This window comes from Apus apus, chromosome 4, assembly GCF_020740795.1.
Source record: "Apus apus isolate bApuApu2 chromosome 4, bApuApu2.pri.cur, whole genome shotgun sequence".
NCBI lineage: Eukaryota > Metazoa > Chordata > Aves > Apodiformes > Apodidae > Apus > Apus apus.
Window position 1 is genome coordinate 58,314,459 of NC_067285.1, and position 13,566 is coordinate 58,328,024.

Consider the following 13,566-nt stretch of genomic DNA (forward strand, 5'->3'; position numbering starts at 1 on the left):
CAGCTGGGCAGCCCCTCTTCCAAAGTGTTGTTCAGTGGGCAATGTAACAATATTCAAATAGATATTTATAACCAATTAATTTTATAAGTGCTTCAAATATACAGGTACTCATGTTTTTAGCTTATACAAATATTTATTAAGGGATTTCATAATCCAGTGATAAATTTCAACCTCACTTCTTTAGTCTGCATCAACATTGCTCTTACATTTGAAAAGCCAACCATGAAGAAAACAGCTTTAGCTGCTGCAGGCAGATGAAAAAGTTTCAGACACATATGATACTTTGCAGCTATTCAACATACACAGTCTCAGATTCCTGCTCTCTGTAACATTACAAACATTGTTAAACAAGATACCATAGCAATGAGTTATTTTAAGGAAGTTTTTCAAAACATTTACTCTTCTGCTTTATTTCAATTTGTCTAAAGATTTTTTTAATTAAAAGCACATGCTATTTTTTTAACATCTGTGCACTGCATAAAACCTGACTGAATTCCAACTTCTGCAAAAAAACTTACATCCCCCAAGTAAAGTAACAACATTAGCAAACTTCAGAAGATCCAAAGATTCTTTACTTCATTTAACTGATTTTCCATTCATGTGCATTTAAAAAGAAATAAAATAAATAAACCCCATCACTTATTACAAATTGTACATTCTCCCAATATCTTTCCGAAATTAATTAAATGTAAAGCTAAAATTTGGACCTACCTCTGTTAAATTCAGAAACTACAGCTAGTAAAATCCAAGTAATAAAAACTTTACCCAGCTTCCTAAAGTATTGGTACTCCACTACTAACTTAAAACAGCATTAGCAGTCAGAACAGAAACTGTATCGCTAGTGCTTTGGATTTATAAGAAAGCTTCAATATCTTTTAATAGTGTCCATTTATGAAATTTAAGAAGAGGAAACTAGGAATTAAAAGCGGATTTCAAATGGCAGACTGCGATTGTTGCACTGCTATGGCAGTATAACCTTGATTAAATGCAGAGCAATACTAAAGTAAAAACAAAACCCTGCCATGGCAACCTAAATTTAACTGCTGAACCAGACCACGATTATAAAGAGAGCTGGCATTTTAAGCTATTCTACTTGATCTCAAGAAAAACTTTTACTTACTAGAGGGCATAAAACAAAGTTAAGCTTATCTGGCCACACATCTACCACTGTTTTGTTCTCCACGTTCTCCTCAACTCTTTGCCTGACAAGCCAGGAACGCAGATGTTGAGATCCTTGCTCCGTGTCCACGTCAAGTTCAAGTATGGAAGTTTAGCTCTTTGACTCCCACCCCCACCTCCAAGTCACTTGTCAGTAAAAGGTTGGGCGATTTATTGACCAGTGCTGGATGCATACTGTCAGTGCTGAAGGAAATATGAGAGGGGGCTGTCGCTACTGTTCTGGAGCTCATTGATAATGACATACCTGCCTCTGTCACCCATTACCCATACTACAAACTACTTAGACCTAACTGAAAAATCAATAGCCTACTTGCACTGGTTCCTGTGGCTGCCTCCTTTGATTGTCAGCTCCTGTCTAGGGTCAGCACTTACATGAAAGGCGCTGTGACTGCCTGATGCTTTCAGGACAACCTAACGATATGAAACTAGCCAACAGAACAGTAAATTCTGTCCCCCCACCCTCCTCATCAATTAGGCTTTGACTAGGCTTGCCTGTAGAAACCTGACCTTTTAAGTTTAGGTGAATATGGAACTAGCTGAACACGCCATTGCCCTCAGCACTGAGCCAGGAAATCCACTGACAGGTTAAACAAAACAGAAGGTTGTAACTGTCATAATTTGCATTGCACTTTCACGCCAACAAGGGTGTTATCAGTGGGGGCAAGCCCTGGAACACACAACGCAAGCACCCTAAGTCACTCTCCTCATAAATTTTCAAGTGAAAGGAGATAAAACATAAATTCACAAATGACCTCGCATTTCAAGTCCCACTTTCTTTCAGGTTCGCACTCTGGAAACCCACAAAGTACATATAAACAATTCCCCTTCATGGGCATGCTGGCACTCTGATGCCAGTTAGAATGAACTTTCAAGATAGATGATGAATCGAGAAAAACTACCTGCCCGTGCCTCTTAAGGACTCTTGTATTAGGCTGATTCTCCACAGCATATTTATTTGCATTAATACTAATAATCAATGGATTATACAGATGCACACACCCATACTTCAGAGAAGCAGGTACGCATATACAGTTTAAAAATCCTCAGAGAGCCCTAGTTGGCACTTTTGAGTAGTTTCCACTCCTACATCCTGTACCTTGGAAGTCCATTAGCAACATCGGAATATCCCTGTGACTACAAATTATAAATGCATTATAATGCATCTGCTCTCCATCAAAGTATATTGACAACAATGAAGCAAAGAACTAAAGCAAGAAATCTCACATCTAAAATGAAGGCTTAGCTATAACCTGAAGTTAAATACAATAGCTTTAGTAACTATTTACAGATTAAAGAAAAAATTTAATAGCTGAATGCCTTGCTCCTCCTCTCCTCCAAAATAAATAAACATATTAAAATTAAATTAAAATATTTTTAATTTCTCTGATTAGTGCTCCTTTCTTATTACACCAATTTTCAAGCAACAACAGTTTTATGGCCTTTTACACTCCTGCTTCCATAGGCTTACCATCCTCAATTTAAGCTTTACTGGGAAATACAGATAGCACGTGTGATCAAAACAATTTCTATAACACTAACACTCCAGCTTCTTCAGACCATGAACAGACTGGATACTTCCGCGAACTACATGTATTATTTTTTTTAAACACTGAGAATGCTAAGAATTTTCAATGCACTTTATTCAGTGCATACAGTTAACAACTTTTAATGTAAATATACAAACTGCTCCTAGAAATCCCAGGCAAGATTCAGAGCAGTAATATACCTAATGCTTTTTACCCTACACCTGAACCTTTTTAAGTCCTGCACTGTTAAAATCCTTCGCACACAAAAGCATGCAATAACAGATAAAAGAATGAGCTCTTCTGTAAATAACTGATAGGAAAGCTGCTGCCGTTTGGTTTTTAAATTTTAAGATTCTGTTCCAGACACCTAGATACCCTTGAAAGCTTTTCTTCTGAACACCCTCTCAATACATGCCAGTCATTGCATTTAGCTTACTTAAAATTCACTTTTAGAAACTGGTATTGAGAAAGGAAAAAAGCTGAATCAGAAAAAGACAATTTTTTTTTTTCATTAAAGCTTCAGATAATGTTACACTGCAAAAATATTTGTTATGCTGTAACACTCAGTTGTTCTAAATATACATACAGCAGAACAAAAGCATAGAAGACTCCTTGAAAAGAAAAGCACAGAACTGGGTTAAAGCACTTTTAAATAAACAGAACAGCAGTTTAAATTAATATTGTCCTCCAAACAAACTACAGAGCAAACACTAGTTAAAAATGGTAGACCTAATTGAATCTGGATGGACCCCTTTACAGACCTAATGCAATGATTAACTATGCATCTGGTAGCATGTCAAGTCCTTTTTGTGTGCCTATCTGATAGTGAAGTGAAAGGGCATGGACAGTGTCCAGTCCCAGCAAGCAAATCATTTGGAAGCAGTCATAGCCATAGATCAAAGATTTTTCACTCTATCCAAAGTCTATTTAAACCCACCAACCCAGCCCCTTGTTGCAGACAAAACCAGTTGGAAAATAAGAAAGACTCCTTGGGATCCAAAGATAATAAAGGAAGATAGAAGTAGAAAATGAAGAAAAGAAACAGACTGGCAGAACCTTGATTTCCATAGGCCAAGACAGCTGTTTTACATCCTAGTTTTATTTCAGACGGTTAAAGAAAAAGAACAATTTCCATCCCTTAGATCACCAAATATTATTTCAATTAAACTATGCAGATGGCTTCTATACATTATTTGATCCAATAGTTTCCCCTTCCCAGCTACGGGAGATGGTAGTACCTTGAACTATTTTGCACACAAGTTTTACCTAATTCATCAGATAACTAAAAAAAACAGCAGCAAATTATCATGAAGTTATTTTGAAGTCAGATATGCACAGCAAGATATAAAATAGGAACAGCTATGATTTGATTCTCTCACTAGAAGCAGCAACAAAACTCCTGCAATAATTTTATAATGAGTAATATGCTACTTTTATGTCAACATAGTACTTTCAAAGGATAAAAATTTAATACTATGAAGTACAATATGTAGAAAAGTAGAGGACTCTGTGCATTTAAACTGTGTTATATTTGAATGAGGGAACAATTAGAAATCTGTTCAAACAGGATTGCGGGTTTTTTTAATTAAATAAAATTTCAGGCCTTTTCTACTGGATCCAAAGTCAAATTAATCTTAAAACATGCAGCGGAGAGAGCAAGTGAGTGACTCAATATACTCCATGCTGGTCACCAGTGCTATTGAGAAGACTGAGCTCCCTATGTTCCCTCTTCCCACAACACCCATTATAAATTGCACTCACAGAAACTCACTGAAAGGTTGTAACCTGCATAGTGGTCAGTGAAGAGCACAGGATTTCACATTGCTATATGTGGTATTTGGGAAAGTACTTTTCAAAATGTAAGCATACGAATGAGAAACTTCCACTTCTGGGGGGAGAAACTGACATTTTTAATGGATACAGTTTTGAGAATTTTCTACATTAACTTATCCTCATCTTAGATAGCTGCATGAAGTTTTTGATCTTTAAAATAATCATCTAACTAATAAAACCACACAGGCTATTGTTTGCTGGAGTGATTACTTACGCATATGCACAGATTTGTGAACAACTAAGACAATAAACATAGCAATCAACGCACAGCTACTGATACAAAGAAAAGTTATGGCCAAACACCTGAAAATTTGAGTATTTATTTTAATTTCCATAACTTTTACTTTGCTAATTATATTTTCTTAATTTTCATGTTTTAAAAGTAAGTGCTGATTTAGGCTCACAGCATTTATAAGAAATAGACATTATCCCTGTAGCCCACCTCACATTTTTCTCAAACAAGCAAGTGTTATTGCATTCAACTGAGGCTCAAGTTGACAAAATCCTGGCATGTTACATGCCTTCATACTTCTAAAAACATATGTTATTAATGTAATTAATCCACTACTGTAAATAAAGATAAGCCAACATGCATTAATTTGGTTATTTCTACTGGATAAAATAGCATTCATGTGGCCCTACTGCATTGAAACAAAAGGCCCTCAAGAAGTTTTAACAAGAAGAAAATGCTACAGAAGCACTAAAAATGTTTTCTAGTGCACGTGTCCGATTTTCCCCAATCGCCAACTTCCAGAAGAGAAACTCACAGAAGAGTATTTAGTATCCAAAACAATTTCACAGCTAAAAGAAGTCACCATTCGCCATCATGAGAAAAGAGAAGACACTACCTTTAATACAAGATTCAAAGCATTAGAGACAGCCTTCCGCGGCAGGTTGCTCATGGTTAAACATCAGAATGTGAACACATTCACATTTTAAAAGTGAAGAGGAAAACAAAAATAAGGTGCTTAAATGAGTAGTTGGAACCCTTCACCTTCCTGCTGCAGATATGAAAGCTAGGGGAGACTTAGGAGCATGTGCACACTATTTAATTACCATACCATTCAATCTTAATGGAAAAAGTACAATATTTATGCAACACTCCTAAATGATGAGGTGCATTAATGACATATAGAAATAAAACAATATTTTCCATCCCACTGTGTGCTATCAACTAACTTCATCAACACAGTCCTTGGAAGAGATCAGCAGATTGTAAAGCTGAGCCTTAACTTCCAAGAAAAGGTGCACACTGTACACTATTGAAAGTAAACAGACTTTTATCTGTCAAACCCACAGCAGCATTTACTACAACTACTAACCCGGTTTTGCTGTGGAGAAACGTAACATGCATTACTGAATAAGTTCTTTTCAAATCCATACATTCCCTGCAGCAGTTCAAGCTCCATCAGCAGTGCAGGAATGTATGAAAATGACAGGCAAAGGGCACTAGCTCTTTTCCCATACTGTTCTTCTATAAATGGAAGCAGAGTCCTACAAAGCATTTAAAGCTGAGAATGTTTGAAGACTAATCTTAAGGAAAAAAAATATATTACAATGTTAAGTTCCACAGACAGATTAAGTATTATTTTCTGCAAAACTGTTTTCCTTAAATGAAAGGACAGAGATGTAAAACCAACTACTAGAAAATAATTGAATGCTAACTAGGTCTCATCTACAAAGCTGCCACAATCAAAGCGTATACATACACATACATATTTCACATGCTATTCATAAAAATACTTCTTATTCCTTTTGGGAGCACCTGTTCCTGCATTCATTTTTCTCTCTCCCCTCACTGAGAGAAAACCGGCAGATTTGGCAGAAATCCTTTAACAGTCTCAAGTCAATATGATTAAACTTTGATTAGTCTTAAAAATTACACCTTGTATCAGAAGCATGCTACAGAAATTTTAAAATACACTGTTCAGAATTTAACAAAAAGCTCTGGGATATGCCACGTTAATAAGGCAGTTAGGCAAGCAAACCCAAGCATACTGTATCATAACACGATAAGAAACTTGTCTGCTTCTTCCTGAAGCCCTGAGCTGTTCTGCAGTTTTCTTCTGCCGTTTTTAAAGGTTAATACAAATGCATAGCGCTCTTAGGAAAATAAAAAATAATTTTAAAAAATCCTCCTTGCACACCAAATAGCAGCCCTTCGCTGCTACTTTGCCATCCTCGTGATGAAGATACTCTGGCCCGGGATTTACACCAGCGCCAGCTCCCCGCGGTACCGAGAGGGAGGGGGCAGGAGGAGCCGCGGCAGCAGCAAAGCCTCTCAGCACACCGAGCCCCCCCTGCAGTATCTTTTTACAGAAGCCCTTGCTAACAAAACACTATTGCTCCAGGCAGAGGCATGCTGATGTTGGCACTGCTTAAACCAAACAAACACGATGTTTAACAGTCAAATAAAATGTCCCGCAGCCTCCCTAATGAATTTGTCAAGGACCATCAGATCACCCCCGCCCCTGCCTCATTAACTCAAGTATGATGAGACGGATTATAACGAGAGAATACAGATCAATCGGTCTGAAGACTTCAAGTGGCTTTTAGCCCTGAGAGTTTCCCTTTCTGCGGCACACACACGCTTACGGTCTTTTTAATGGAATACAGTATCTCCTGCTGCTGGAGGGGCTGCCACTTCGTTTTATACACCATCAAGGAGCTGCTGATGGACTTCTATACTAACATACATAAAAGCAGAGGTGACAAGGGCTCTTCAATTATAGCCTCTTCGGATCCTGTTCGCCCTTCAATTATTCATCCCGGCGAGAGTAAATTCCGCCACAGATGAAGCTGGTCTTAATGCAGTGCGGCCACAAGCGCCCAGACACAGGAGAGAAGGGTTTCACGTGCATTATTTGCTGGAAGTGTTTAAGTTTATTGCTCAAATGATGTTTCTAATTAGCGCTTGGGCAATAAATTAAAGTCGGCTTTTGTTTAGCTGATTTATTATTTACTAGAGCTTCAACCTCAGACAGGAAAATTGGTAATGAATTGTTTTAAGTCTGAACACTAGTAACGCTTCATCATTAGTCACCTTACCGGGGGAAGGTGGGAGGGGGATTGTCCGCTTCTTCGGCTTTTACCCTGAAAACACGAAAGCGCGCGCCCCCCCACCCTTGCCCGGGCCGCCTGACGGCTCCGGCATCACCTCCGCGCCCCAAACACCGTCTCTGGGCTACACACGCGTTGCGGACGCTCTCGGAGCCTTTCCTGCCCGCCACTGCTGGGAGGGTCGATGTGCAGAACCCCTCTCCAGGCCGGGGAAAAGCCCCGGCCCGGCTGCGGGAAGGCAGAGGGGCTGCGAGCGAGCCCCGCTCCGACAGCGTCGGCAGGGCGGTGTGAAGGGACCCCTAGTCCTAAATAACTTCTGCCGCTTGCCGCAGGGAGCCCGGAGTCCCAGTCGCAGAACCTTCGCAGCTCCGTCTGGTCAGCCGAGCCCCAAAGAGATGCTCCGCGTAGGCGAAGCACAACGATGCCCGCCGAATGCCGCCGCCGGGCCCGGACACATCGCACCGAAGGGGCCTCTGACCGTCTCCAGCGGCCCCGCGAGAGGACAGGTCCGCGGGCACTTACCCACAACCCGGGGCGCAGAGCCCCCCGTCCGGCCTGCACATCCCCGGGACGCCTAGAGACCGTGAGAGTAGCGGCGATAGCGACTTTCTGAGCCAGCAGCTCTCCCCACGTCGCAGCCTGCCCCTTGTCCCCCACCCCTTTGAACCTCCTCTCCTCGGAGCCTTCCCGGAGCTCGTCTCCCCGCTGACGGAGCCGGGCTCGGCTGGGACACTTGACACCGTCGAGCACCGAGCATCGCGGCCCACCGAGCGCCGGCCGAGGCAGAGTGCCTGCATCCCAACCCGGATGCGCAGTGCCCCGACGGCATCGGGGAAAAGAACGAGCCGATCCGCTCCAAGGAGAGAACAGAGCCCCACCAGCCCCGGCGCCGGGCGCGCCCGTACTTAGCTCTTGCAGCGCGCAGTAGAACGGTCGGCACTAGACATGTTTCTAATTTAAATGCACACGGAAAACAGACGGCGATATTTTCTTTATTAAAATCAGCCAGCTGCAGCGAAAGGAGGAAAGAACAAGAAACCGAGACCAGCCGCTGCGAGCTGGTTCAACAGAGGCTCCGCAAAGAGCCACGCATCGCCTGTGAACGGCCCCGGCCACGCCGGCCGGGGCGACCGGCCGGGCTGCCACAGCCGCCCCCGCGCAGCAGGGACCCGCTCGGCTCCGCCGCCCCCCGCCCGCCCGCCGGTGCCCGCGGCAGAGCTGCGTGGCTCGAGGAAGGCGAAGCCGCCACGAAATCTCACACCCTCAGCCCAAGCACGGAATATGTGGACGCCGAATTGCCCCCACCCTAAGCTCCTGCAGGAGAAACACTTGTTTTGCAGCAGGCACTGCCCGGGGGCCACAGCCGTGCGAGAGAGCTCTTTCCGAGCGGACACAGCATAGCTGCAGCTTTATGAACGTCCGAATCACTCAGTATTTCTTATTAATTCAAACTTGCATAAAACACCGTTTCCTTTCGAATAACTCAATCCAACGCTTAAGGAGGATGAACAGACCTTTATGGCACGAGATTTGTCTGAATTAACGTGACCCCGGCACTGACTGAGGGCAGTAAAACAAGGTGTGCAACTCTGCTCCAGTGAGGGTCTCACTTTCACTGCTGCAGCCTGGCACTAGCGAGGGAAGATTTATGCTTGCGGTGAAGCACCAGCACCGCCTCTCCCCTCTTCCCTTCACACACCGCCACTGCCGCTGGGTCTCCTCGCAGCAAGCGAGGGAGGGAGGAAGCAGCGACCTCCCTGCACCCAGGGTGAGGCGAGAGGACAAACTTGCAGCTTTTTCCTACCCCGCGCCGGGTCGACGGATGCCCACAGCCCCTCGCACCCCCCGGCTGTAACGCAGGTGAACCCCAGAACAGAGCGGGCTGGTCCCTTCTAACCCCGTCGCCGCCGCTGGGGAAGAGGCGGCGGCAGCCGTGAACGCGCGGGCGCCTGTGCGCGCCCCCGCGCCGGCCGTGCTTGCCGCCCGCTGCGATTGGCTGCGGCGCTGACAGCTCGGCGGCGATTGAAGGAGGCGGAGCCCCGCCCCCCGACCCGGCCACGCCCCCCGGCCCGGCCGCGGCCCCATTCATAAACTACAGGGCCCGGCGGCAGCGCCGGAGAGAGACGGGCGTACGGCAGCGGAGAGGCGCGGAAAGTGAGAGCCCCGGCGCGCACTTCTAGGGGTGGGGAGGGGGAGGAGAAGCCATCCCAGGCACAGCAGCTACGCCCTCCTCCCGCTCAGGATAAAACACAGTCTGTGCAAAGAAAGGAAAACAAAACAAAAAAAAAACCAACAAAAAAACAAAGCAAACGCCAACAACAAAAAAAAAAAACAACAACAACCAACAACCTATATATCTATCTCAAAACAATCTATATAGAGCTGCAGGACAGGAATGAGAGATCACAGACCAAGTGCACACGTCTGCGCATAAAGATAGAGAAAGCCACAGAGCCGGGTTCAGACAACGCCTCCAGCAGGAAAAGGGAAATCAACAACACCCCCTGACAGTCTGAGAGAGCGGCAGCCAAACTCATGCACATCTCTGGCGGTGCCACGGACTGAGAGAGGCAGACAGACAGACAGAGTTCACTCTTCCGCTCTGGGCATTGCTCGCATTCTTCTCGTCCTCTCGTATCGTGTGCGGTTTTAAACTTCGCCGCCGACCGGCTTTTCTGCGGGGACCATCCGCGAGTTCTGGGGAAGTTTGTTTGGGTTTTTTGTTTGTCGTTTTGTGGGTTTTGTTGTGGTTGTTTTTTTTAATGAACTACTGAAACAGCAATTTTATCGCTGCGCGGGGGGGGTGGGCGCCTGAGCGCAGAGGCATCGCAGACCTCCCTGCCCCCACCGCCGCCCAAAACTTTGCACCGCGGGAGCCCGCGGGGCTGCCCGCCGCTCCGGCACCGCCGCTGCCCAGCCGGCACCGCCTGCTCCTTGCCGGGGAATCGCTGGGCTTCGCTCCTTTGTGCTTCGTCCTCCTCCCCGATTTTTTTAATTGCACCCACTGGAGCGCCGCTGCCGCCTTCTTCCCGGAGGGGGTGGGGGTCTGCGATTTGGCTGGTGCCCTCCGCAAAGCTGCAGCCACCGCTAAAGCATTGGATCCCTCAACGTACTGCGAGAGCCCGGTGTACAGCCCGGACCTGTGCCCCAACATGATCGCCGCGCAGGCCAAGCTGGTCTACCAGCTCAACAAATACTACACGGAGCGCTGCCAGGCCCGCAAGGCGGCCATCGCCAAGACCATCCGGGAGGTGTGCAAGGTCGTCTCGGACGTGCTGAAGGAGGTGGAGGTGCAGGAGCCGCGCTTCATCAGCTCCTTAAGCGAGATCGACGCCCGCTACGAGGGGCTGGAGGTGATCTCGCCCACCGAGTTTGAGGTGGTACTCTACCTCAACCAGATGGGCGTCTTCAACTTCGTGGACGACGGCTCCCTGCCGGGCTGCGCCGTGCTCAAGCTGAGCGACGGCCGCAAGCGCAGCATGTCCCTCTGGGTGGAGTTCATCACCGCCTCGGGCTATCTGTCCGCCCGCAAGATCCGCTCCCGCTTCCAGACACTGGTGGCCCAGGCCGTGGACAAGTGCAGCTACCGGGACGTTGTGAAGATGATCGCGGACACCAGCGAGGTGAAGCTCCGCATCCGGGAGCGGTACGTGGTGCAGATCACGCCCGCCTTCAAGTGCACCGGGATCTGGCCGCGCAGCGCGGCACAGTGGCCCATGCCCCACATCCCCTGGCCCGGCCCCAACCGGGTGGCAGAGGTGAAGGCGGAGGGCTTCAACCTGCTGTCCAAGGAGTGCTACTCGCTGACGGGCAAGCAGAGCTCGGCCGAGAGCGATGCCTGGGTGCTGCAGTTCGGTGAGGCCGAGAATCGGCTGCTGATGGGCGGCTGCAGGAACAAGTGCCTCTCGGTGCTGAAGACGCTGCGCGACCGGCACCTGGAACTGCCTGGGCAGCCCCTCAACAACTACCACATGAAGACGCTGCTGCTGTACGAGTGCGAGAAGCACCCGCGGGAGACCGACTGGGACGAGGCGTGCCTGGGCGACCGGCTGAACGGCATCCTCCTGCAGCTCATCTCCTGCCTGCAGTGCCGGCGCTGCCCCCACTACTTCCTGCCCAACCTAGATCTCTTTCAGGGCAAACCCCACTCGGCCCTGGAAAGCGCTGCCAAACAGACCTGGAGGCTAGCCAGAGAAATCCTCACCAATCCCAAAAGCCTCGACAAGCTATAGGGTTAACAGCCCCGCGCAAAAAACAAAACAAAACAACCAACATACTCGTCCTCCGTAAACAACAACAGCGCCTAAAAAAACTTTTTATTTAACACAAACGACGACGGAAAGAGGCGGCGAAATAAACGCGCCCCCGCCACCCCCCACCCACCTGCAGCTCGGCCTTTAAAAACTTGCAGACGGTTTTCCCGGCATAAACTCTCACCGCCTTGCACAGAAGAAGGGAAGAGTCTCTCCTCCTGTCCTCCAATGTGAATTTTTAAAAAGTCACAAAAAGAGAAGCAATCGGACTTTTGCAACCTCAAAACGAAACCCGAAAGGTACATTTTCCAATCCATGTATAGTCCTTTTCTTATTCTCTCTTGTTTGCCTGAATGTTGTCACCAAGTGAAAAATTATTTAACTATATGTACAAATCTCCCTTTAAAAAAGTTTTACTGATGTTAAATGTATTTCGGTGCCAAGGTCAGATAATGTGCCCCACAACTGACTTGTTGCAAATAGTAATAAAAATATTACTTTAACTTTACTATGACTTTTGGTGAATGATTCTTTAATTCAGGCAAGTAGATTCTTTCTGAACCTCAGAAGTAAATTTTTAAAAAGAAACGGAAACACAAGATATAAAGATAGTCTAAATGCGACACCTCGGCTTGGCATATTCATTGACATTTTCTAAACTTCCCTCTAGTTTCTATTCAAGATCGCTCATCTAAGAACAAAACAAAACAAACAAACAAAAAAAATCAACCCCAGAACTTATATACTCCGTACTCCAGCGTGTGACAACATCTGCTATATTTCTAGAACTTTAAGCTTTCCCTCTAAATCTTGGGGAAACACGGAGCGTCGCGCAGCAGCTAGCCAGAGTTTAGACAGAATTAGAGCATGCCGTTTCCTACCACACCCTAGCCCTCTAAATTTTTTTTCCTTATGCCTTTATCTCTTTTGCTTTTTTTCTTTCGCTCCCCCCCCCCCCGGTAAATTTCCAGCGCTTGTACTCTGAATTTCAAATTCATCGCTATTCCCTTTCGCTTCCCAGAGCGAACGCGTTATCCATTTGACTTTGACACGAAGGAAGTATAGATCTAGCCTGAATAATTAATGCGCTTTAGAGCAACCGGTCGATATTTTTTTTAACAAACATTTGTTTTCCCCGGATTTTTAAGTACAGCATAAAATCGCATCGTAGCGTAGCCAGACGAGCAGATAAGCAACCCCTAAGGAAACCACCCGATCCCGCATGAACTTCCAGTCGCTCTCTGGGCAGACATCGCCGATCTCTCCCCACCCGAGCCCCCTCTCCTCAAGCTAAATTCTACTCGATTCCTTGTAACTCGCGCTACAGCAATTTCGCTCTTAGTTTGTTCAGGACGATTTAGGAATATTTGCAGGATTTTTATCCGGAACGCCCTTCTAAGCTTTAAAAACGTTAGTATTATCTGCTCGAGCCGCCCAAAGGATTTCAAAGCTGGCTGGGAGCATTTCGATCAAGTTTTCGTGTCCTTTCAGCAGGGGGACGGTAAAAATGTAAGTTTTTTTCCCCAAAGGACTACTTTCCGTTTCTTTGTGAACGGATCCGGAAAGAAATAACCTTTCAAATTTGAGTTGCTTTTGTCTTTAACAAACGAAATGAGCAAGCCTGGCAGCAGCCGGGACGGGCGCTTCCCGCGAAGCCGCGGCGGGGCGGCCCTGCCCGGCGGGCCCGGGGTGCGCACCCTCCCGCTGCGCTTCCC

At 46.2% G+C, this 13,566-nt stretch overlaps 2 protein-coding genes across 4 annotated transcripts in view; one reads left to right on the forward strand and one right to left on the reverse strand.

The window, feature by feature from the left end:
* LRBA (LPS responsive beige-like anchor protein) overlaps window positions 1–13,566 on the reverse strand; it is a 406,974-nt gene that overhangs the window by 173,115 nt on the left and 220,293 nt on the right. The gene's annotated exons all lie outside the window — the stretch shown is intronic.
* On the forward strand, window positions 9,734–12,321 carry MAB21L2 (mab-21 like 2). The gene has a single exon (XM_051619702.1). The coding sequence runs from the start codon at window positions 10,751–10,753 to the stop codon at window positions 11,828–11,830; it is 1,080 nt and encodes a 359-aa protein (XP_051475662.1). The 5' UTR covers window positions 9,734–10,750; the 3' UTR covers window positions 11,831–12,321.